Source organism: Orcinus orca, chromosome X, assembly GCF_937001465.1.
Source record: "Orcinus orca chromosome X, mOrcOrc1.1, whole genome shotgun sequence".
Lineage (NCBI taxonomy): Eukaryota > Metazoa > Chordata > Mammalia > Artiodactyla > Delphinidae > Orcinus > Orcinus orca.
In genome coordinates this window covers 131,951,648-131,978,866 of record NC_064580.1, presented here as the reverse complement: position 1 = coordinate 131,978,866, position 27,219 = coordinate 131,951,648, and the positions used below count along the sequence as shown (strand labels likewise).

At 38.9% G+C, this 27,219-nt stretch overlaps 1 protein-coding gene across 1 annotated transcript; it reads left to right on the top strand.

The window, feature by feature from the left end:
- The first annotated feature begins 9,991 nt into the window (after positions 1-9,991).
- On the top strand, positions 9,992-16,134 carry RAB39B (RAB39B, member RAS oncogene family). The gene is made up of 2 exons (XM_004285934.3): positions 9,992-10,507; positions 13,289-16,134. Exons 1-2 carry the CDS (start codon positions 10,293-10,295, stop codon positions 13,713-13,715), a joined length of 642 nt encoding a protein of 213 aa, XP_004285982.1. The 5' UTR covers positions 9,992-10,292; the 3' UTR covers positions 13,716-16,134.
- The last annotated feature ends 11,085 nt before the right edge of the window (positions 16,135-27,219 follow it).

Here is a 27,219-nt window from a genome sequence, read left to right as displayed (position 1 = left end):
ATTAACAGATGAACATTTGGATTGATTTTAATGGTAGGGAACACTAACTTTGAACCACAGTTAAGTAAAATGTTGTCCCCCCAAAATAACTGTAATCTTCACATGAATAGACCTGTATTACAAAAACATTATTATTATATTTTGAATTTCATCAATTTGTGGAAATTTTTAAATTCTCTTTTTGTATAGATACCTACATGATATTCTCAATTTTTCCTCTTGGCCCATCAAGTTTTAAATATTTACTTCTTACCTCTTTGCAGAAGATTGCCAACCCTGACAGAATTGGCAACCCCTAGAGAGTGAATACTAAAAATACCTCCAGAAAATCCCAGAATTCAGTAAAGTTACAGGATATAAATCTAACAGAAATCAGTAGCCTTCATATATATACACAATAACCAGTTAGAGGACGTGATGGTAGAGAAAATGACCATTTACAATAGCAGCAAGGAAGATGAAATATTTAGGAATAAACAACAAGAAATGTTCAAACCTGTACTAGAAAAAGCTTAAACACTCCTGAAAGACACAAATGAAAACTTCAACGTACAGAAAGGCCTCCCTTGTTCTTGTTTAGGATGACTCAACACCATAAACATGTTAGTTCTCCATAAAGTAACTTATAAGTATATTGCAATTCCAGTAAAAGTTCCAACAAGCTTTTTTAGGGACCTAGACATATTGATACTAAGTTCATATGAAAAAGCAAACAAGAAAGAATAGCCAGGAAAACACTAAAAAGGAAAAACTATGAGGGAAGAGTAGACTGACAAGATATTAAAGTATATAATAAAGCATCCTTAAGTAAAACAGTGGGGTAGTGGCGTAGGAATAAGCAAACAGACCTGTGAAGTGAATAAAATGTCCTAAAATAGAGCCAGATAAATATGAAAATTTAGTGTAAGGTAAAGATAGCATCTCAAGTATCTAGAGAAAAGATGGACATTTTAATAAATGGTTCTGGGGGGCTTCCCTGGTGGCGCAATGGTTGAGAGTCCACCTGCCGATGCAGGGGACACGGGTTCGTTCCCCGGTCCGGGAAGATCCCACATGCCGCGGAGCGGCTGGCCCCATGAGCCATGGCCGCTGAGCCTGCGCGTCCGGAGCCTGTGCTCCGCAACGGGAGAGGCCACAGCAGTGAGAGGCCCGCGTACCGCAAAAAAAAAAAAAAAAAAAAACAATAAATGGTTCTGGGACAACTGGAAAGCTGTTGAGAAAAAAAGATCCATATCTCACACCATACACAAAAATAAACTAGATATATAGGGGTCTAAATATTTAAAAATATACCGTACAAGTATCAGAAGGAAATATTACAAAATTTTTCTTTAGCCTTAGTGAAGGGAAATACTTTCTAACTATGACTTAAAATCAGATGCAGCAAAATTAAAAATTGGTAAATTTGACTTCATAAAATTTTTTTTTATGAAAAGCCTTTACATGGTTAAAAAAACAAAAAAGACAAACTGGGAAAAATATTTACAGCATATATTACAAATTAATAGCTAATATTTCTAATTTATGAATATATATTCATTTATATCTTTTACACATTTTTCCATTAAGATTTTGATCCTTTGTCCCATATATGTATATATGTGTGTGTGTGTGTATCTATATATATACACACACACATATATATGCTTATCTCTATAGAAGAAACACAGAAAGGTAAACAAGAAGCAAATAAAATTGGTTAGCTACAAGGGGTGAAAAGAAATTTTTTATAGTGTTGACTTTTGTAATCAAGTTAATGTTCTACCTAGTAAAAAGATAAAGTAAAATCAACAATGATAGGAGAACAATAATCGTAAAACAAACCAAAAAGATGAACTCAACTATACTTCAAATAATTCACAAACACTTTCAAGGAAAAAAGAAAAAAACTCATGCCAGTATTTTTTTAATGCAATTCTTTGCCTATATAGTCTCAACCTGAAAAGAACTCAGAACATCAGTAATATCTTGAACCATTCTTAGCAGGCTTGCTTTTTGAAGGGATATGGGAATAGCAATTTTGAAACATTCGTGTTTTTTTTAAATTGTGAAGAAAAAAAGACTGTACTGATGAACATATTTGAAGTTGGGCACAGTAGTTGCCAAGGGAAAAAAATGAAAGTCTATAAACAAGTCACAGTATATTTTTCAAGAGTAATACATTAAAATTTCTTAGTGAGATTTTAAACTTTTAGAATATGTGAAATGAATGTCTACTGCAAACAGCAAACAGAGAAACACCTATCAGGAAAATTATAAAAATTTTATAAAGCAGAAATCTGTAGTATTTGAACCAAGACCACTCCCTCCCTTCCCACCCACCCCCCGACCCCACTCATCGCTCCACTCCAGACTGCTGTAGCTTTCTCTTCCCTCCAGAGGGCTTTCTTCCTGGGAGGAGCAGTATATCAACATTTCTCATCCTGACCCCAACTATGTGTTGCTGAGGCTGAGTCCCAGGCAAGTGTGGTTGAGAAGTGGCAGTTCTCCTCTTCCACTCAGCCCCCACTTACCAGACTGAGGCTCTACATTGGGTGCAGTGTGTTGAGAAGACTGGGGTCCTGATCATCTTGCTCTCTCCCTGGCTTGTGAGTTGGTGGTTCCACTTCAGGCTGATGCCCCCTTCCAAATGTTCAACTCCTAGAGCAGGAGTGTCACTCAGAAAGAAGCTGGCCATTGTCCCCAATCCCAGTTCCAGAGCCCTGGCTCAGAGATTTTGCCCAAAGGGAGGAGCAGACCATAAAACAGCTAGCTCCTAATGTCTTCCCAAAGGAACTGATTTTATTTACAAGAGAGCATGGAGAAGTTCAAACCTAAGGACACCCTCAAGAACAGTGGAGGTTGTAGTGAAAGGCACTGGGTAGAAACTTGTGGATTCAATGAAAATACAGACTATCAGCCAGGTAGGAACCTTCCTGGGGTCAGAACAAATATCAAGCATGAACCTCAGAAACTATTCTTCAGAGAAGCTGCAATGTGATGATTGAATTAGTTTGAAGACCAATTTATGCTCCCAAGGCTTTGATGAAAACAATATATTATCAGCTGGCAATTTGTGGAGTTTAACAGCTGGATGTGGTCAGGCAAAGAAAGTCCTGCCAAAATCACTGTCATTCCAGGGTAAAACATCATGGGGGCAAGGGGACAGACTTCACTAATAGTATAGTCCAGCTAGTCACTAAAGAAGAAGAAGAAGAATTAACAATAACAAACCCTGGGGTGGGGAGTGGACCAACAGTCAGACTTACTACAATATATTGTCTAAAATATCTAGTTTCCAACAAAATAAATTATGAGACATGCAAAGAAACAAAGTATGATTCATACACTGGGGGCAGGGAAGTAGGCAACAGAAACTGCCTGTGATAGCAAGTAGCTGTCAGATTTAACAGAAAAAGACTTCAAAGTAGTCATTACAAATATGTTCACAGAACTAAAGGAAAGCATGGTTAAAAAAGTAAAGGTCCATACGATGGCAATGTCACATCAAATATAGAATATCAATACAGAGATAGAAAAAAGAACCAAAAGGAAATTCTGGAGTTGAAAAGTACAATAACTGAAATAAATAATTCACTAGAGGGGTTCAACAGATTTCAACTAGCAGAAGAAAGAATTAGCAAATTTGAAGACAGTTCAATAGAGAGTATTGCAAGCTGAAAATGAGACAGAAAAAGAATGAAGAAAAATGAACAGAGTCTCAGAGAAATGTGGGACACCATCAAGTGCACCGATATAGGCGTAATGAGAATACCAGAAGAGAGAGAAGAGTAGAAAAAAATGTCCAAAAAATATCAGAAAACGTCCTAAATTTATTGAAAAACAATAACCCACACATCCCAAGAAACTCGATGAACTTCTAGTAGGGTAAAGATAATGAGATTCACAAATAGATACATCATAGTAAAAATTCTGAAAATCAAAGAAATGATTAAAGTCAAAGAGAAAATCTTGAATGTAACAAGAAAAAAAATGACTCATCACTTAAAGGGGAACACCAATAAGATTAACAGTCAAGGACTTCCCTGGTGGTGCAGTGGTTAAGAATCTGCCTGCCAATGCAGGGGACATGGGCTCGATCCCTGGTCCGGGAAGATCCCACATGCCGCAGAGCTACTAAGCCCATGTGCCACAACTACTGAGCCTGCGCTCTAGAGCCTGCAAGCCACAACTACTAAAGCCCACGAGCTCTAGGGCCCGCATGCCACAAGAGAAGCCAACGCAATGAGAAGCCCACGCACCACAACAAAGAGTAGGCCCCGCTCGCCGCAACTAGAGAAAGCCCGTGCACAGCAACGAAGACCCAAAGCAGCCAAAAAATAATAAAATTAATTAATTAATTTTTAAAAAGATTAACAGTCAACTTCTCAAAAGAAATAATGCAGGGGAGGGGCAAGATAGGAGTAGGGGATTAAGAGGTACAAACTACTATGTATAAAATAAGTAAGCTACAAGGATATATTATACAACACAGGGAATATAGCCAAAATTTTATGATAACTATAAATAGAATATAATCTTTAAAAATTGTGAATCACTGTGTTGTACACCTGGAACTTATATAATACTGTACATCAACTATACCTCAATAAAATAAAGAACAAAAATGGTAAAAGAAGAAAATGCATTGGGATAACATATTCAAAGTGATAAAGAAAAACCATAAACCAAGAATCCTATATTCAGCAAATCTTTCAAAAAAGGAAAGGAGATAAAGACATTACAAGATAAACAAACAAGCAGTGACTGAATTTGTTGCAGACCTGCCTTACAAGAAATACTGAAGGAAGTTCTTCAAGCTGAAAGCGACTGCAGATGGCAATTCAAACAAACACACACACACAGACACACACAAAAAAACAGCACCAGTAAAGTGTTTATGTAATTATAAAAGACTTCATAAATGTATATTTTTCTCCTTTTTTTTGAACTGACTTTTTTTAATGTATAAAATAATATGTATATGGTGTGCTGTTGGGCCTATAACATAAAATGTAATATACTTGCCAAAAGCGGTGCAAAAGAAGTGACTGGGAGTCAAGCTATATTGGGCTAAGGAAATGACTACAGATGGCAAAGCAATAATTATAACAATGTATTGTTGGATTTGTAATATTAATGGACATAATAGGTATAATAGTAATATTAAAAGGGAGAAAAGGGAATGGAGCTCTATAGGAGTAATGTTTCTATATATTATATAGAATATATATATATATGGAATAAGGTAGTATACATCTGAAGGTGATTCTGATAAATTAAGAAATATTTGGTAAACCCTAGAGCAACCACCAAAAAAACCCCTCAAAAATATATCTTAAAAAATCATTTAAGAACTTCAAATGCTGCATTATAAAATATTCACTTAATGCAAAAAAACGGTAATAAAGAAGAAATAGAGGAACAAAAAACCCCATAAGTTATATAAAAAGGAAAGAAAGAAAATGGCAGATGTAAATCAACTATAGCAATGATAACAATAATACCAATCCAGGAAAAAAGCAGAGATTCTGAGATTGGATAAAATAACATGATAAACTATATGCTGTCTACAGGAGACATACTTAATATTCCACAATACAAATTGATTGAAAGTAAAAATATGGAAATATATTATGCAAACAGCAACCACAAGAAAGCTGAAGTGGCTATACTAATACCAGACAAAATAGACTTCAAAACAAGAAAAGTTACTGGAGACAAAGAAGAACATTTCATAATGATAAAAGGGTCAATTCATTCTTATTACAAATATATATGCATTGAAAAACAGAAATCCAAAATATACAGGGCAAAAACTGATAGAATTGAAGTGAGAAATAGTTGTACAATAACAGTTGAAGACTTTATACTACACTTTCGTTAATGGATAGGACAACTATACAGAAGATCAACAAGAAAATAGGAGACTTGGACCACACTAAAAACCAATTAGACCTAATACATATATAGAGAACACTCCACCCAAAAGCAGAATATACATTTTTCTCAAGTGCACATGGAGCATTCTCCGAAATAGACTATATACTATGCCATAAAGCAAACCTTAAGAATTTTAAAAAGGTACAAATGATACAAAGAATGCTCTCTGACCACAAGAAATAAAATTACAAGTAAACAGCAGGAAAAATGTGGAAAACTCACAAATATATAGAAATTAAACAAAACACTCCTAAGTAACAAATGGGTCAAAGGAGAAATCATAAAATAATTTGAGATAAATGAAAATGAAGATACCAATATCAAAACTTATGGGATGCAGATAAAGCAGTGCTCAACGTAAATGCCTATATTTAGAGAAAAGGAAGATATCAAATTGATAACCTAACTTTACACCTTAAGGAACTGGAAAAAGATGAACAAACTAAATCACACAGAAGGAATGAAATACTTAAGATGAGAGCAGAGATAAATGGAGAGCAAATAAAAAAATAGTATAAACAAAACCAAAAGTTGGTTCTTTGAAAACAAAATTGACAAATCTTTAGCTAGATTGACCAAGAAGAAAAAGAGAGAAGACTCAAATCACTAGAATCATAAATGAAAGAAGGGACATTACTACTGACCTTACAAAATTTAAAAGGAATACATAGTATTCCTTTATAAGGAATACTGTGAACAATTGTATGCCAACAAATTGGATAACTTAGATGAAATGGAGACATTTCTACCAAGATACAAACTACTGAAACTGACTCAAGAAGAAATAGACAATTTGAATAGAGCTATAACAAGTGAAGGAAGTGAATTAGTAATCAAAACACTACCCACAGAGAAAAGCCCAGACCCAGATGGCTTCACTGCTAAATTCTGGCAGACATTTAAAGAAGAATTAATACCAGTTCTTCACAAACTCTTCCAAAAAGCAGAAAAGGAAGGAATGCTTCTCAGCTCATTTTATGAGGCCAACATTACCCTGATACTAAAACCAGAAGAGGACATTGCAATAAAAGAAAACTATAGACCAATAAGTGTCATGCATATGAATGAAAATATCCTCAAAAATACTAGAAATCAAATCCAAAAACATATTTTTAAAATTATACACCATGATCAAGTAGGATTTATACCAGGAATGCAAGGTTAACTCAATATCCAAAAATCAATTAATGTAATACATTATACCAAATAGAATAAAAACAAATCACATGATCATCTCGAAGATGCAGAAAAACCATTTGACCAAACCATAAAGAATACACTAAAAAAATTGGGAATTCCCTGGCGGTCCAGTGGTTAGAACTCAGCACTTTCACTTCCAGGGCCCGGGTTTGATCCCTGGTTGGGGAACTAAGACCCTGCAAAGCTGCATGGTGCGGCCAAAAAGAAGAAAGTTGAAAAATATAAAATCAATTATATTTTTATACACTTGCAATGAACAATCTGAAGATGAAATTAAGAAAACAATTCACTCAAAATAGCATCAAAAATAATAAAGTACTTAGGAGTAACTTAGCTAAAGAAGTGTAAGACTTGTAAACTGAAAACTACAAAGCATTGTTGAAAGAAATTTTAAAAGACCTAAATATATGGAAAGATATTCTATGTTCAAGGATTTGAAGACTTAATTTTGTTCAGATGGCAGTATTCCCCACATTGATCTACAGATTTAATGAAATCTCAATCAATATCATAGCTGCCTTATATGCAGAAATTAACAAGCAGATCTTAAAATTCATATGAAATTGAAAGGGGCCCCAAGTAGCCAAAAACAATCTTGGAAAAAGAGAGCACAGTGGGAGGACTCATGCTTCCCGATTTCTAAACTTACTACAAAGCTACAACAGTCAAGAAAATGTGGTACTGGCAGAAAACTAGACATAGACCAATGGAATAAAATTGAGTCCAGAATTAAACCAGTCTGTGGTCAACTGATTTTCAACAAGGGTGCCAAAATCATTCAATGGGGAAAGAGGGACTTCCCTGGTGGTCCCGTTGTTAAGAATCCGCCTTCCAATGCAGGGGATGCAGGTTCGATCCCTGGTCAGGGAACTAAGATCCCACATGCCACGGGGCAACTAAGCCCGCCCACCGCAACTACTGAGCACATGGGTCACAACTAGAGAGAAGCCTGCGTGCAGCAAGGAGGAGCCTGCAGGCCGCAACGAAGATCCCGAGTGCCACAACTAAGACCCGACACAGCCAAAAATAAGATAAATAAATAAATATTTTTTAATGGGAAGAGAATAGTCTCTCCAACAAATGGTGCTTGAACAAGTAGATATCCACATGCAAAAGAAGGCAGCTGGACCCCTACCTCACAGCATATATAAAAATTAACATAAAATGAATCACAGACCTAAATGTATGAGCTAAAACTACAAAACTCTTAGAAGAATGTTTAGGAGTAAATCTTCATGAACTTGAATTTGGCAAAGTATTCTTAGACATAGCACCAGAAGCACAAGCAACAAAAGCAAAAACAGACAATCTTTACTTCATCAAAATTTAAAACTTTCCACTTCAAAGGACACCCTTAAGAAAGTTCAAAAAGGACACACAGAATGGGAGGAAATATTTACAAGTCACATAACTGATAAGAGACTTGCACCTACAATATGTAAAGAACTCTTACAACTCAATAATAAAAGGACAAATAATCCAGTTTTTAAATGGACAAAGGGGGAATTCCCTGGTGATCCAGTGGTTAGAACTCCGAGCTCTCACTGCCAGGGGCCCAGGTTCAATCAATCCCTGGTCGGGGAACTAAGATCCCAAAAGCTGCTCAGCGGCCAAAAAAAAAAAAAAGGCAAAGGATCTGAGCCTACCTTTCTCCAAGGAAAATATGCAAATGGCCAATAAGAATGTGAAAATATGCACATTGTCATTAGTCATCAGGGAAATGCAAATCAAAACCACAATGAGATACCACTTCATACCCACTAGGATGTCTAGAATCAAAAAGTCAGAAAATAACAAGTGTTGGAAAAGATATGGAGAAATCAGAACCCTCATACACTGCTGGTAGGAATGTAAAATGGTGCAGCCACTGTGGGAAACAGTCTGGAATTTCTTCAAAGGATGTAACATATAGTTACCATAGGTCACAGGAATTCTACTCCTAGGTTTAAACCCAAAAGAGTTTGAACACAAACAAAAACTTGTTCAAACAAAACTTGTACAAACAAAAACTTGTACATGAATGTTCATAGCAGCATTATTCATAATAGCCAAAAGACGGAAACAACCCAAATGTCCATCAACAGATAAATGGATAAACAAAATGTGTTATGTCACCCAATGGAACAGTATTCAGTTATATAAAGGAATGAAGTCCTGATACATGTTACAATGTGGATGAACTCTAAAACATCATGGTAAGTGAAAGAAGCCAGTTACAAAAGTCTACATATTCTATGATTCCATTTATTTTTAATGACATCAGATTGGCAAGATTTAAGAAAGAATATCATATATGATGCTTGAAGTAATGCCAAAAAATGGTCTTTTCACACCTTGCTGACTAGAATTTAAATTGCTCAGTATGTTTGCAAAGTATAATGCCCATATATATAACATTTAAAATATTCATACTCTTTGACTTCCTGGTCTTTCTTATTAAGACTCTATTTCATAGAAATAATGTACGTGTGACTATACTTAAGAGAATATTGCAGCATTGTTATGGCAAAAGGAAAATAGTTGGAAATGGAGAGATGCCAATGATTCTTTATTAATTGCAAAAAGCAAGTGTCAGAGTAATGGTCCAGTTCGATCAAATTTTTGTAAAATCAGACAGCAATAAATATGTATATGTATATATATTTTCATAGAAATACACGTGGAAGAATATATAACAAACTTAATATCTTGGGGAAGTAGGGGGCAGATAATTATAGACTCCCTTTTTGTATATTTTTGTATTGTTTCGTTAGTTTTAATGAAGAGGTGTTACTTTTGCAATTTGAGAGATAGAGAAAATTTTTAATTAAGAAGAGGAATTAGAAAGGAAGGGAACGAGCTGTTTTCCCGGCCATTTCTGTGTGCGCTCCTCTTACAGACAGTGCGGTCCTGGGCGTCGCCGCTACGTGGAGGATTACAGTAACCCTGTAGTCAGTGATGAGTCAGAGTGCGTGGTGCTGATGCTGCTGCCATTTCATCACCTCTGCGAGCGCAGCATCCATCCCTCCTCTCTCCCTGCGCCTGGGCCTACCTCGCCTCAGGCTGCCAGGCCAACGATGCGCTCGTGGCCGATCTAGATCAGGACCGAGTCGCGCTCTCTGAGGTCTCGGCCGGGCGCCCCCATCTCGCCGCCCACGGCCTGGGCCAAGGAGACCTGCCGAGCCCCGGCCATGGAGGCCATCTGGCTGTACCAGTTCCGGCTCATTGTCATCGGGGATTCCACGGTGGGCAAGTCCTGTCTGATCCGCCGCTTCACCGAGGGCCGCTTTGCCCAGGTTTCGGACCCCACGGTGGGGGTGGATTTTTTCTCCCGTCTGGTGGAGATCGAGCCAGGAAAACGCATCAAGCTCCAGATCTGGGATACCGCGGGTCAAGAGAGGTTCAGGTGGGAGCGCAGCCCGGGCCCGCGAGCAGTGGGAGGGTCTTTGGGGCTTGCACCGTCCCTGGGGAAAGAGGACTTCCTGGTCCTGGTCGCCGCCCTTAGGGAAGGTAGCGAGGGTCTGAGAGTTTCTGCTCAAGCCCACCTTCAGGTAGCTGGGAGTTCAGTGCAGGGAAAGATGCACCCTGGCTGGGAAGGCCAGCCAATGATACATACTGCTCGCACCACAACTGCACCAACCTGCCCCTTGGTGGCTAATAAACTAGAGGGAGTTGATCACTGTAATTCATCAATTTCAGTCCCTATACTACATTTCGAAAATGTTCCCAGGTCATCCTAATGTAACTGACAGATATAGATAGATGATGTAGAGATAGAGAGAAAGATAGCTAGATATAGATATAAACATAGATACTATATAGAAATATATATATATATATATATATATATATATATGAAATAGACACTGATGATTGATGCCTTCTTGCAACCAGCAGACATTGAATGATCAGCCACTATATGCCAGACACTGCACTGTTTCTGGGAAAACAGCCTGAGGAAACTCCTGCAAGGGGATGCCATGTAAACAAAACAGACATAGGCATTTCCCTCTTAGAATGTCTGTGCTAGCATACTGGGGGCAAAATAGACCAGCAATTACACAAAAAAGTGCCGTGTTCATATTTGTATGCCCACTGCCTACCAGAACGCTTAGCACATATTGAGTACTCAATGAACAGGTTTAATTTTCTCTTACAACCCTTTGGTGGCCCTTGTAGTATGTATCGTTTGTAATTATATGTATGAACACAGATGAGGGAAGGCTAAGTGGAGAAGATGAGGCCTGATGAGTGTGATACCCAAGCAAAACAGGAAAAGCCCAGGGCAAGGAAGCAGCGTGTATGAAGACAGAAGTGAGAGAGAGCAGTGTACACAGAAAACTTTGAGCTACAGTCATGCCGAGCAGCAGGAACTAGATCAAGAGGGCTCAATAGCTCATGTTTAGGATCGTTTCTTCATTTAGCTATCGAACACTAATCAGGCATAGAAGATGCTGCTTAGGTGGTTGAAGAGGGGTGGGGAGAAGAGACAATTTCAAATATCCTTGTTCAGGTTCACTTTGAACTTGTGATTGCATTTCTCATATTATAATAGAAGAAAGGTATCTTTTATGCTTATTGGAATTTCGTTCTGTATGAACATCCTTTTCCTATCCACTGATTATTATTTATTGGGTGATAGTGATTTCTAACAGCTCTTTATATATTAGGAACATTTATCCTTTTCTGTCATGGATATTGTAAACTATTTTCCCAGTTTTTCATTTGTCTTTTAACTTTCTTTAAGAACATTTTTTGATGTATGTGAGGTTTTAATTTTTATGTAGCCTTGTGTTGTATTTATAAAGAAAGGGCTTTGCTACTTTCTAAATAGTCACAAAACATTAATGTAATAAGGTATTTTAGAGTTTTGACTACAGCTTGCCTATTGATTTCTTGAACCAAGCCGTTCACGAATCACGATCTTTGTTCACGTTGAATTTTCTGGTACACCTACCATTCTCCATGAATCTTCAAACATAAGGGAATTAGAAATGCTTTCAGTCCTTATGGCTGATTTGCCTGCTTCTGGAGGCAAACTCAATTTGTAAGCTTTGTCCTTACCATCCTCTAGCTTGGGCTTTAATTCCCTGGAAATTGTTTATTTTGTTACCACTGGGCCATTTGTCCTAAGCCTTAAGCTATTGAGTCCCTCATTGTTTATCTTCATCCAAGGAGACAGAAAAACTAAAAATAAACATAGATCAAAAAGCACAGTAGTAAAAAAAACAAAAGCACAGTAGTCTAAAGCAAGTGATTGTACCAGCAAGTAGTTCTACAATGTCTAATATGCTCTGAGAGAAGTACCATAATGCATATTGAAAATGAAGCTCCTCAAATCAAGAAGCGAAAATGCATGCGGTTTCTTCTGCTTAAGAAGTAAAGAAAATGGATAATAGGTTTTAGAAGCATTCTAAAGCATTCTACAATGCTTTAAATAAATCATATTATTTTAAGGGGAAGCTTTGGCTATTTGGGCAGTTTTTCCCAGCTTGTGGCTCCCGAGTGAGTCTCTTCAAAATGTGTCAGGAAGTGGGGCCAGCAGACACTTGGCTCAAGGCCTTTGCAGACCATCCCTCTTTTTCCTATTCCCACATGGCCTGGAAGAGATTGAGGACCCCTGTTAGATTAAAATAAAAATATAATAATAGACAAACGTGGTAATGATAAATGGGAAAAAATGGAGTATATTGTAATATACCTATATACTTATAAGCATTTTCTGTCAGCTATCGTAAATTCACTCTTATTTTTTAGAAAATCCTTTTCCAACTACTATAATTTGTAATGAGTTCTCCAGGTCACAGAATACTTTAACATCCATTATTTCATTTGCCTCATGATAACCTGTTACTTAAGCATCCCACTGAACAGAAGAGGAAGTCTCATTCTGCTATTCAGATGTGGGCGTGGAGAGTTAACTGTGGCTCTTGCCTAAATCGAGGGAAAATGCCTGTATGTCCATGAGCGTTCGTTTCTAGAAGATTCCATCTCAAAGTTTTGTTCAATTGAGAATTCATATATCATTATTATTATGGAATGACATTTGTATTGCTTTGTCTAAAAAAGAAAACAATTTTCACCAAAGGACTGTGTCACTAACCAGAGACAACAGAATACACTGAGTTCGTTGAAGTGCGGGAGTTTGGGCGTGGCCTTCATTCTTTGCTTCTTTCTTGTGTTGCAGATCCATCACTCGTGCCTACTACAGGAACTCAGTAGGTGGTCTGCTCTTATTTGACATTACCAACCGCAGGTCCTTCCAGAATGTCCATGAGTGGTTAGAAGAGACCAAAGTACACGTTCAGCCCTACCAAATTGTATTTGTTCTCGTGGGTCACAAGTGTGACCTGGATACACAGAGGCAAGTGACTCGCCACGAGGCAGAGAAACTGGCTGCTGCATACGGCATGAAGTACATTGAAACGTCAGCCCGAGATGCCATTAATGTGGAGAAAGCCTTCACAGACCTGACAAGAGACATATACGAGCTGGTTAAAAGGGGGGATATTACCATCCAGGAGGGCTGGGAAGGGGTGAAGAGTGGATTTGTACCAAACGTGGTTCACTCTTCAGAAGAGGTTGTCAAATCAGAGAGAAGATGTTTGTGCTAGTCAGCCCTTTTATCTCCAAAACATGCTCTCCCACCTGAACTTAAAAGTGATCAAAATGAATAGAATCATCGTGTGACTGAAGAGAACTTAACCTCCATATTGGATCCCAAGTGAGCCTCCTCCCCAAGGGGCCCTTGGACAGGTGATGGGCGGGCGGGCGGGCGGGTGGGTGGGTGGGGGAGCCTGGGTGCTGGGACTGGCACTTTTTTGTGGTCCATGCTGGGCAGTGGCTGCTCTGTGTGCCCTTTGTGGACCGCATGTCAAGGAGCTGAGGTCTGGGGAGCTAGGCCCCAGAAAAGTACACCCACAGTCAGGACAACTATTTCTTGGTATTTCAGCTCATTCATAGGTCACGATCATAAAGAAATACGTAAAGGGGAGAAAAGTATCACATTGGGAACAATTAGCCAACCTAAAAAAGAGTATGAGATCCGCTTAATCAGTGAGAATATCCTGCACTAAACATATGTGCTGGGTTTGGTTAAAAGGTACCAATTAGCTTCTAAACAGCTCATCTGTAAAATGAGGGGTGTGGACCAGCCTTTTACTAAGACCCTTTCAAGGCCTGGAGTTCTAGTGAAAATGGTGTGAATGTGAAAAAGGGAGGCTATTTACACACTGTTACTGTCACACTTGAAAACATGTGAAAGAATAACCAGCTGTGTGTAAGAAATTGTCCCACGCAAATTATCGTGTAAGTAGAAGAGAGAAATACTGTAACTCCAATGCCCTCTTTCCCCTCTGACCACGCCTGGGGCTCACTGCATCGGCGACTGCAATCTGAAGGTAAACACCTGCTCAACAGGAGGTGCTGTAAGCCTTACAGACACGTTACAGTTCGTTGACTTACTTATTTGATCATCGTAACAAGCCGTTAGGGTTTCTTCCCCAGTTTACGAAAAAATTAACTGAGGGGCAGGAGAGTCACTTGACCCCTGGTTCTTGTTTCACTGCATCATCCTGCTGTCAGATGAATAAACTGTTATTGTTTGCTTTGGAAGAGACATGACTGTAAATAAATATTCTCTACATGTTAGGATATGTTTCCTTATTGATTACAACTCAGCTATAATCCTGAGGGAACCCGGGCATGAGTCGAAGGTAAAGCCCATTCAGGTATTATTGACAAGAGGATTTTACACAAGTGAATAACTGCACAGTGAAAACACGTTAGAACTGTTCGGGCTGTAAATGTTCTTATCACTAAAACACAGTGGATGTATTATTGAAAGGAACCAAATACAGCAATGGGGAGTGGGATGGGGATAAAATACTCACCTCACAATGACCTTGGCCACTTGTTTGCCTTATGCCTACCCTGGGTTCCTGTCTACCCTAGAAAGTCAGCTCTCAGTTCTCAGGTGAACAGACAGCTAACTGCATCAGAAACTTGGAATGGTTGACTTGAGGTTCCATTATCTTCTTGCAGAGACGTGATGCTTTAAATGATGTTTTTGAATTGTAGCCAGTTCAGCTAGGCAAAAGCCATACTTCTCACAGTAAGAAAATAATTCTGATTAGACTCGCCTTTCTCATATCCATTGTGATAGGAAAGCCTGAGGATGGTAAATTGCTTTGAAATATGGTACTGAACTTCAGGATGGATGTAACCAAATCTGAAATTTGGGGGATTTACTTCAGCCGGAATAAAGAAGTCAAATCATGAAAATCATGGAAACAAACCACCTTGGACCTACGTGCAGCATCAACCCCAAGTGACCCAATCATCATCTCTTCCTTCGTTTAGCATGACCTGGCTTGGGTGGAGTAATTAAGTTCCCAGCTTTGTGGTTGTAGAAGACAAACAAAAGATAGTAAATTGGGTTAACACAAAGTTTCATCAACTACTATACTTAATTATGTTTAGAAGATTCTGAAAGCAAGATGATCCAGTGGATAGATGAGAGTTGACTGTATTCTGTCAGTTCAAAAAAAAAGGTACAAACAAAACTCTACCGTTTTCTTGACTTAAATACATCATATGTATACTTTTCCCATTCCTTTCATTTTTGAGGCAGGTTTAAAAACTCTCAGCATAGATCCAGCAGAAGTGGCTGAGCTTAATTGCTTAAACAAGTTCTCGAACTTTAAAAATCCTTTTAGTAGAATTCAGTGCTGTTGTCACTGCAATAACTGGGTTTTAGAAAATGTGTGAAAAGATCAGGTGTTAACACAATATTAAGGATAAAGCTTTAGAAGCTATTTTATTACATAGGTGAAGACAAGATAAACTAACTTGTAACAAAGACCACAACTGCATGTTGGATTAGATTGTCTCATATTCCAGAATAAAATGTACTGTATACTTTTCTTCACTTTGTTGTGCACTGTAATGAAATGTGAAAAAGATGTTTTCTTTAGCTGTATGTGAATGAAAATATGCTTGTATTTAGTAAAATGGTTGATTATGTGACTGTGAGATTCTAAGTGTGTGTTGTAGCTGTTTCCAGAGGAGTCTGTCACTCGTGTAGCAACCACTACAAAGAACATCAGTTAGCTGTGACATATGCTATGCACGACAGTATCTTAAAGCCAGAAAGTTATATGATCATCATGTTGAAAGTCACAGAGACCTCACTAATGCCTGGAAATCCCATACCACTTTTGGAAACATCAGTTCTGTCAAGCCTAAATCTGAATCATTGCAATTTTTAGTCAAGGATCTTTTTGTTTAAATTTTAACCATTTTAAAAATTAAATTTATGTATTTATTTATTTTTATTATTATTTTAAATTTTTGGCAGCGTTGGGTCTTCGTTGCTGTGCACAGGCTTTCTCTAGTTGCAGTGAGCGGGAGCTACTCTTCGTTGTGGTGCGTGGGCTTCTCACTGCGGTGGCTTCTCTTGTTGCAGAGCATGGGCTCTAGGCACGTGGGCTTCAATAGTTGTGGCTCACGGGCTCAGTAGTTGTGGCACGTGGGCTCAGTAGTTGTGGCTCACGGGCTCTAGGCGCACAGGCTTCAGTAGTTGTGGCACGTGGACCTAGTAGTTGTGGGTCGTGGCTCTAGAGCACAGGCTCAGTAGTTGTGGCACACGGGCTTAGTTGCTCCGCGGCATGTGGGATCTTCCTGGACCAGGGCTCGAACCTGTGTCCCTTGCACTGGCAGGCAGATTCTTAACCACTGTGCCACCCGGGAAGCCCTTAACCATTTTTATTAAATAGCTCCTAAATTTTTTTTTGTTTTTTAATTGAAGTATAGTTAATTTACAATATACTCATTTCAGATGTACAAAATAGTGATTCAGTATTTTTATAAATTATACTCCATTTAAAGTTATTCCAAAATATTGGCTGTATTCCCTGTGCTGTACAATATATCCTTGTAGCTACTTTATTTTATACATAGTAGTTTGTACCTCTTAATCCTCTACCTCTATCTTGCCCCTCCCCCTTCCCTGTCCTCATTGCTAACCACTGGTTTGTTCTCCACATCTGTGAGTCTGCTTCTGTTTTGTTATATTCAGCAGTTTATTGTATTTCTTAGATTCCATATATAGGTGATGTAATATTTGTCTTTCTCTGTCTGACTTACTTCACTTAGTATGATAATCTCTAGGTCCATCCATGCTCCTGCAAATGACAATATTTCATTTTTACGGCCAAGTAATATTCCATTATATATATACATATATACATATATATATACATTATGTATATACATATATATTCCATTATATATATATACCACATTTTATATATATATATATATATATATATATATACACACACACACACACCCCATTATATACACACACACACACACACACACACACGCACACGCACGCACCACATCTTTATCCATTCATCTGTTGATGGACTTTTAGGTTGCTTCCACGTTTGACTATTGTAAATAGTGCTGCTGTGAACACTGGGTGCATGTATATTTTTGAATTAGAGTTTTTGTTTTCTTCAGACAGAGGCCAGGTAGCTTATTACAATTGTTGTCTTCCCTGGAAAGTCTTCTTTTCTCCAGGCTAAATTGCCTCAGTCTTTTCAAGTCCTCCTAAGGTGTGCTCTTTGTGTCAGGATGACTTGGAGCATATAGACACTGCCTGGGGTTTATAGCACATATTTGGGGGAGGGTAATAAAGGGGAAGATGTTTGATTCTGAGTCTGGGCACAGGTACGCTGAGTTCTGTGCAGCTTTATCACTTTTATAATCATGAGTGAAGGAGGGAGGGAGGGAGGGAGGGAGGGAGGAAGGGAGGGGGGGAAAGAGGGAGGGAAGGAAGGAAGGACCAACAATGCAACAGCTTTTAACATAGTTTATCACTCTGCAGGGCTTGATTATCTTTTCTTCAGTTATATTAAGTCCCTTGGTGACCTCATTCAGTTCCATGGCTGTAACTACCAAGGAGTCCTGAATTTCTATCTCCAGCTCATATCTTTCCCATGGACTCTGGACCTTTAGAAGCAACTGTGTAGCCAATATCTCCATTTGAGAGTCTATTAGGATCAGAAATGTAACATGTCACACCGTCATTTGTTGCCTGAGTTACCGTGAGAGCTGATTTCACTGCTTCCACTCTTTGCCCCACACTCTATTCTCCACACAGAAGGAGACTAAATAGTCAGACTCTATGTTGAGCTGTCAGGAACAACTTCTGCAGCCACATCTTCTCTAGGATCAGAAAGCTGCTTGCAGATTTTGGAAGCCATTGGTTTCAGAACTTGATGGAGGTGAGGGAGAAATCCATGCAGACATCTTAAGGCAGAGAATTCCAGATTGAGTGAAGGGCAAGTACAAAGGCCCTGAGGTGTGAAGGTGCTGGGTGCGTTTGATGAACAGGAAAGAAAACTGTGCAGCTGGAGTAGAATGATCAACAGGTCAGAAGTAAGAAACAAGGTTACACGGGTGATGGGATGGGGATGGACTTCACTTTTAAGGGTTCTTCTGAAGGCCATTGGAAGGACTTTGGGTTTTCAGCTGACTAAAATGGATAACCACTGGGGAATTACGAGTAGATGATTATTCCCTGGGGAACAACAAACTTTAGGGAAAGGGAACTTAGAAGGAGAGAATGGAAAACCTGGAGAGCACAGTGTCACAGGAAGGAGTAGACAATAGTATCACCATGCAGCAATGGGCTCAGAAAGACGAGGACTAAAATATATCCATAGCATTTGAGGAAATCATGCACGACCTTTGCCAGCATAGTGCTGGTGGAATGATTTCTGCCTGCACCAAGCCTCTCAGGAAGTCAGTGTTCTTAGTTCTGTGGGAGGCCCAATTCTTTCCTCGTTCTCCATCCTCTCTTCTCCCTAGACAATCTTACCTACTCTCATGACTTCAGTTATTGTCTTTGCATTGAAGACTCCCAAATGAAGGACTTCAGCCCACTGAGCATTGTACCAATACAACCAACTTGCCTACTAAACACATCCACAAATTCCTCAAGCTTCACCTATCCAGTATGAGATCAACATTTATCAAAATGTGCTCCTTCAACCCCAGTCTTTCTTATCTCTATAAATGACACCACCATCTACCCCCTTGTTCAACACAGAAACTCAAGAGTTATTCTTAATTCCTCACTTCCCCTCACCTCCCATATTAAATTAATCATCAAGCCCTATCAGCTCTATCTTCAAAATATATCCAAGTCTGCCATTTTCTCCGTCTCCATTGCTATCACGTTTGTCTAAGCCACTATCAACTCTTTGCTGAACTACTTAATATCTTAATATCTACTTCTGCTCTTATTCCCATGACACATTCTCAGCATAACAGCTAGAATGATCTTTTCAAAATGCAAGTCAGACCAAGTCATTCACCTGCTTAAAACCCACCAGTGGTTTCTCATCACATTTAGAACAAAATCCAAGCAAACCTTACATTTCTTAACATGGCTACAAGGCCTTGCATGATCTGGCCTCTTGACTACTCTAAATATAAGGTCCATGAAAGTAAGAACCTTATTCATCTTGTTCACCAGTATTTTCACAACCTGTACCATAGATATAGGCTTGAATCATTAATAAATATTTGAATGAATGATATTTTTCTTGCCCTACTTCAATCCAATGACCTTGACTGTTACTTCACTTCCATAAAATACACACATGGCCCCATCCTAAAGCATTACAAAATTTTATACAACCTCTGGAATTCCTCTCCGATTACAAGCTCTGGTTGTCCACTCTATCCCTTGAATCCTGTTTTAAACTTCTTTAGAACCTTCAGGCAATCAGTCACTGCCCATTGCCAGTCTATCAATCAAGGTACCCCTTGACTTTGTTTCTCTCCCTCTGTTTTCTGGCTCTTCTGGTCAACTGCATTCAAGTCATCAGTTCCTAAAGAAAATGGCTGTTAAAAGTTTGATCTATTTCCTTCTAGATTTTTTTCATTTTACTTTTCAAAAGGTTATTTAACAGAGTGGTTAAAAGTGTGGATTTTGGAGTAAGACAAACATGGATTCAAATTCTGACTCTACAAGTCTCGATTTTCACATATATTAAATTGGATAATAATAGTATTTAATCTATAAGGTTGTTGTGAGGATGAAATGAAATGATCTACATAAAATACTTAGCAAAAGCCCTGGCACTTGCTGAACGTCACATAGTAAACATACTCAGTTTATGTATTATGTTTGCACCTAAATGAATCTTTTTCATAAATGGTATCATGCAACACATACTGTGCTGTTACCTTTTTCACATACAGTATATTTTCTGTGAATGCATGATGGCAGTAGCTATTTTTGCTCATATGATAATATTTCTACAGTCAGTCAGTGCCTAGTACATTTTTTTTTTTTTTTTTGGCTGTGCTGAGCGGCTTGTGGGATCTTAGTTCCCCGACCAGGGATTGAACCCGGGCACGTGGCAGTGAAAGCATCGAGTCCTAACCACTGGACTGCCAGGGAATTCCCCATATTTGTTGAATGTGATCAGAAGGAATTAGCTGACATATTGAAGATGACGAAGCAGACATAGAAGAAAGCTGGGTCCTTCATGACGCCACTGAGCTACAGATTTAACTATCCTGAAGCCACTCTATATTAAGACGTCTTATTACAAGAGACAGTAAATCCCCTTTTAGTTTATGCCATTTTTTTCCACTTGTAGCTGAAAGACTCCTAACTAATACAACAGAATTCTATTATACGTATGTACATACAATAAGTTACTTAATCAATTCTCTTTGGTGAACATTAGGTTATGTACAATGTTTTGCTATTATAAACCAATTCCTCAATACATACATACCTTTGTGCATCTGACCAATTATGTCCTCAAGTCAAAGGCATAAATGTGACCAATTTATGAATCAAATAATATACACATTTAAAATTTTGATATAATTAACCAGATTGCTCTCCAGAAAGGCTTAACTGAATGCCCATGAACAGTGTATAATAATGCCTATACTGAGTATTATTGTGAATCTTTTAACTCTTTGCAAATCTGAGAGGTGAATATATATAAATATTTTAAAATTTGCATACCTTTGGTTATTGGTTTTCTGTTCCTTGCTGCTGAAAATAGTCCTAACTAATAAAAAACGTGCTTTGGGGCTTCCCTGGTGGCGCAGTGGTTGAGAGTCTGCCTGCCGATGCAGGGGACACGGGTTCGTGCCCCGGTCTGGGAAGATCCCACATGCCGCAGAGCGGCTGGGCCCGTGAGCCATGGCCACTGAGCCCGCGCGTCCACAGCCTGTGCTCCGCAATGGGAGAGGCCACAACAGTGAGAGGCCCGCGTACCGCAAAAAAATAAAATAAAAAAAAAAAGGTGCTGGCTTTTATCTTATTAATTAGTAAGATCTTATATATGGAAAACAATTGTTTTTTTTTAGAGGTTTAAATGTTTTTATATAAATTTATTTATTTTTGGCTGCTTTGGGTCTTTGCTGCTGTGCACGGGCTTTCTCTAGTTGTGGCAAGCGGGGGCTACTCTCCTTTGCGGTGCATGGGCTTCTCATTGCAGTGGCTTCTTGTTGCGGAGCACAGGCTCTAGGTGTACGGGCTTCAGTAGTTGTGGCTCACGGGCTCTAGAGCACAAGCTCAGTAGTTGTGGTGCACGGGCTTAGTTGCTCCGCGGCATGTGGGATCTTCCCGGACCGGGGCTCAAACCCGTGTTCCCTGCATTGGCAGGCGGATTCTTAACCACTACACCACCAGGGAAGTCCTGGAAAACAATTCTTTATCCATCACATATGTTACAATATTTTTTCATGTTTTTCTGACTTTTTACTTATGGTGTTTGGTAATACAGAAGTCTTTAATATCTAATAATAAATAATATCACTTATTATTACTAAATAAGTTAATACTAAATAATATTTGGTATTTATTATTTAATAGTTATTTAATATGTTGTCTCCAAGAAACTGGAAGCAGCTGTCTCAGAGCTGGGGAACTGGGTGGCTGGGGGCAGTTGTGATTTCTGTACCATGTACCTTGTTATTTTTCTTATATGGCCTCTTTTGTTAATGCTTTCTGGCAGTAATGGTAGATTTAGATAGACCTTCTCCACCCAAATACTAGAAAAACATTTTCCTATGATTTCCTATAATGGATTTAGGGTTCCTTTAGGAATTGACTTATGTATAGAATGTGGAGGTAGGGATAACTATTTTTCCCAAATGCCTAGTTTTTTAACCCATACCATCCACAGAATACTCCATTCTATATTTTACCCCTTTCGAACATTAAATTTGAATATCAAACATATATACATGAGGGGGGTCTGTTTTTGGACTCCTGTATTATAGTTCATTAATCTGCCTATTCCTGTCCTAATACCACATTGTTTTAGTTATGATAATTCCATAATATGTATTTATGATCTCTTTTGCCTTCAAAGTTTTCTGATATTCTCATGCAGTATATTAGAACTTAAGAATAAATGTGTCAGTTTCTTTATCTATTCATATGTTGAAAAAGCCAGACACAGAAAGAAAACAAGTACATGATCTCACTTGTATGTGGAATCTGAAAACCTCAAATACATAGAAGCAGGCACAGGGGGGCGGGGGAAATGGGGAGATGCTGGTAAAAGGGTACAAAGTTGTAGTTATGTAAGATGAATAGGTTCTGGACATCTACTGTACTGAACACTGGAAATCTGCTAAGAGACTAGGTTTCAGGTGCTCTCACCACACACACAAAAAACAGTAACTATGTGAGGAGATGGATGTGTTAATTAGCTTGACTGCAGTAATCATTTCACTATGCATATGTATATCAAACCATCACATTGTACACCTTAAATGCATACAATTTTATTTTAAAAGTAAAATAAGTATAAATGTGTCATGACTCCCCTCAGGTAGGGTTAGGATTTTGATTGCATTAATTTACTGACACTGATAGAATATGTCATTCCATTCATTTAATCCTTAATTTAATATTTATATATCATAGATAGGTTTTTTTCTCATTACCTGTTCTAGTTGGTTATTTCTACTGTGTAGGAAATCTGTGGATTTGTGTATGCTTACATCTTGTAAACAGACACATTACTAAATTCTCATTAGTTTTTCAATTGATCTCTTCTGTTTTCTAGGTAGACATTATAGTCTACAAATAATGATCATTCTCTCTCTTCCCTTCTAATGTTTACTATTATTATTATTATTTTGGTCTTCTTTCACTGGCCAGAGCCTGGAGCAAAATGATGAATAACAACAGGGATGGTGTGCATCTTTGTCTTGCTCCTGCTAGAAGAATTTTAACTTTAAATTATCTTTATTAGGTTATAGAACTTTTCAAGAGTGTATGTTGAGTTTTTCAAATGTCTTTCTTGTACCCATTGAAATAATCAAATGGTTTTCTTCCCTCAGCCTATAATTAGTTGTATTAGTAAATCTGTTAATGTTTAACAATATTGCTTAACATTCTTAGCATACACTCTACTTGTTCATGGTGTTATGTTTTAAACACTGCTTGATTTAATTTACTAATATTTTATTAGCATCTTTGCATCTATATTCATGTCTGAGATTGGTTCATAAGAGTATTTCCAAAAAAGTAGTCCGCAGGGATTAAGAGGAATTGGGTTGGGGTGGGGGGAGGAACATACAGTCAAATAAATTTGGAAAATTGTGGATTAAACAAAGCAAAATAGTATTCTGTAGGACTACACTATTACATATAGGGGCTCTCCTCAACCCATATGACAAAAAAATTCACTTTCTCAAGGATTTTAAAGAATTACTATTCAGTGAGAAACACATTGGAAAATGTTGATCTTTGGTGCTGTCAGGTGTGGCATCATGGTTATTCTGGCCTTATGAATTCATGAAATGGTTGGGAATCTGTCTTTTTATATACCTTAGAATAGTTTAATCCATCAGCCTGGATTCCAGAGTGAAGTGGCCCCAGGGATTGGGATTGACTAACGTAGCATCGCACAGCCTGTCCAGATTAACACATGCATCCTTGTGGGTAAATGTTGGTAATTTATATTTTCCTTGAAAGTTATATTTTCTATCTAGAATTTCAAATGCACTGGCATACAGTTGTGCTTGGTATAATTTTAAAATATCTGTATTGGTGGTTAGAAACCTTTCATTTATAATGTTCTATGTTTCTGTGTTTTATTATTCAGAGGAGTTATTAGAGGTTTGTCTATTTTTATCAGTATTTTCAAAGAACCAGTTCTGTTCTTGGTTTTATCAATTTGATCTTTTCTGCATTGTAATATATTAATTTCTATGTTATCTACATAAATTTATACTTTTTGTTTTTTCGGGTGAGTGGATACTTCTCTGGTTCTTGAATGTTATGTGACTCTGGGTCTTGTTTAAATTCTATGGCGAACATAGATATTTTTGTTTTAGCAGACAATTTATCTGGATGGGTTAAGGTCTCACATTCCAAACTGGTCTCTGTGGGCTGTTTTTCCAATGCCAGTTGTTCTCAAAACTTTTGCTGAGCCACTGAGTTCTTTCCTGTGTTCGTGCAGCACTCAGTGGACCGTCCAGAAACTGGGCAGTGAACTATCCTTTTGCTCAGTTTTGGAAGTCTTTGGTGTGTTGATTAGGAATACCTACGGAACTCACAGGTTCGCTTTTCCTAAGCTCCTCCCTATGTTTCTCACTCCAGTACAATCCAGTTCCCTGGGCCTTCCCTTTTCTGTGCTCCAGTCAGAAATCACAACCAAGCTGAGACAGTATTGAAAGTAGAAGGGGGAGCTAAAAACAGGGTGTTAACTGACTGCTCTACAATAGGTATAAACCAGGGCTGTCCCTAGTAAGCCATGGCATACACACTAGACTTAAGTACTAATGGGGAAATAGCAAAGAAGAGGGATAAGGACACACTTTTACGTGTTTTGCGGGGGCTACTCATTTCAAATGTGTATATGGTGGCAACATGAAGCTTATTTATGAAGTTATATTTGAGTGGAGGGGTAAGCCACGTAGATATCTGTAGATTCCTGGGGAAGCACTTTTCAGGAAGACAGAACAACAAGCGGAAAAGTCCTGAAGTAGGAACAAAATGAGTCCATTCCAGGAACAGGAAACAGACAGGTGTGCGAGAGCAGAAGGCACAAGGGGAAGGGTAGGAGGTAAATGAAAAGACAGAGTGGAAGCTAATCTCATGTCAGTGAACTGAGACCACTGTCAGGATGCTGGCTTTGCCCTGAAGAGAGGCAAGGGTGGAAGCAGAGAGTCCACTCCGGAGGCTGTGGCGGTGAAGCAGATGTTGCCGACTTCGTCCACGCTGGAGATAAAAATCTGAGCATCGCCAGTGCAGAGGCAGTATTTTCCAGCACAAGGCTGAATGAAGTCCAGACGTCTAGGAGGTAGAAGCATCAGCACATGAAACTGAGAAGCAGCAGGCAGAGAGGGGAGGAAAACCAGGCAGGGACCACAGAAACCAAGGAGGGGATGTTCAGAGGAGAGAGTAATCTTCTGTGTCAAATGCACCTGATAGAGAACAGGAGAGAAACAACGGAGATTGTGAGTACAGACAACACTTTTGAGACAGCACTTTCTGTGAAGGGAAGAGAAATGAGGATGACAGCTTGGGGGAAGTCAGGCCAAGAGAGAATTTTTTTTAAGTTAAGAAAGCTTCAGTGGAGAAGACTGAGGATGCAGGAGAGAGGGGAATTGGGGGAGGGGAAGTGCAGCAAGGACAGTTGTCCTGCTGTGGACCACAGTGCAATGCACACACTCCTGACATTTCAACATTGTGCAAAGCCGCACACCAACAGTTATGGGTTGAATCATGTCCCCCCAAAAAGATATGTTGAGGTTAACACTCAGTACCTGTGAATTTGACCTTATTTGGAGATGGAGTCGTCAGATGTAATTAGTTGAGGTCATCCTGGAATAGGATGGGCCCCTGATCCAATATGACTAGTGTCCTTATAAAAGGGGGACATTTAGACACAGACATGCACACAGGAAGAATGCCATGTGAAAACTGGAGGGATCCCGCCCCAGTGCCTTCAGAGGGGTGGCAGAGTGCCACAGCCTGGGGCTGCACTCAGGAAGGGGCCTCCCATACAAAAGCTTCTTTTGTCGTTTGGTTTTTTCTTAACTTGTTTTTGTTTTTTAGTGAGTGAAGTGACAGCAAAGGCTTATAAATATCGGCAGATGGTGGGTAGATCCATGTGGGGGGCGGGGGGGCCACACACCGATCCCTCCCACTATCAGCTGAGATGAAGAACAGGAGCGTGGAAGCGTGAACGATGACCGCGCAGCACCACCACCCTCTAAGGCTTGCAGCCACAACTTTAAAGTGCTGGGAACCCGCAGAGTCAGACTGGACAAGACACTGGCTTAGCCAGGCCAGGCCAGCAAAGCAGCAGGGGGACAAGAGCATTAGTGGTATGCACAAGGAAGAGAGCAAGACAGACCATGAAAGAAGTCAAGATGTTGCAGGCAGTGTAAACCTCAATGGCTTGAGGTTGAGATTAGGAAGGGGCTGCGGTGATTGGTAATGACAAGGTCCCAGGTGTGACTGTGGCTGAGGGATGGGGAGAAGGTCAAGACCACCAGAGGGAGATGGTCAAGCAGAAGGAGCCGTATTACCTTAAGGGACACATGGAGGCAACAAAAGTTAGTGTGCTGGACATTTATTTTTATTCTTTTGAGTTCATATTTTCATCTGAATCCTCTGTTCCTAAGTGTTCTCACTGCACTAAATTCTACAGGAAGCCCAAAAAATTGATTCTCCAAAACATCCCATTGCCGTCTCATTTGAAGTGTTCCAAACATTTTTTAAAAGTATGTTACTCTGAAAACTTGTATTAATGGCAATTCCATAACCAGTGTTCAGTATACCCCACCACTTCTAAGCTTCATATTAAATATTGGTATCTATTTGCCATTTTCCAGCAATCTGAATAATTTTGTCTTATGACATATGTGGAGTCGTACATGAAAAGTCTGAGCTGTACAAAGGCACTCTGACCATATACTCCTTCCCTCTCAAAAACCCTTCCAAGCTTTGTTCTTATTATCTGCTTTTAAAATGTCCCTTTCCTTGGTCTTTACTATGGGTGAACAGTTTTCCCTCCAGTTACTGGTTATATAGATTTCTCCCAG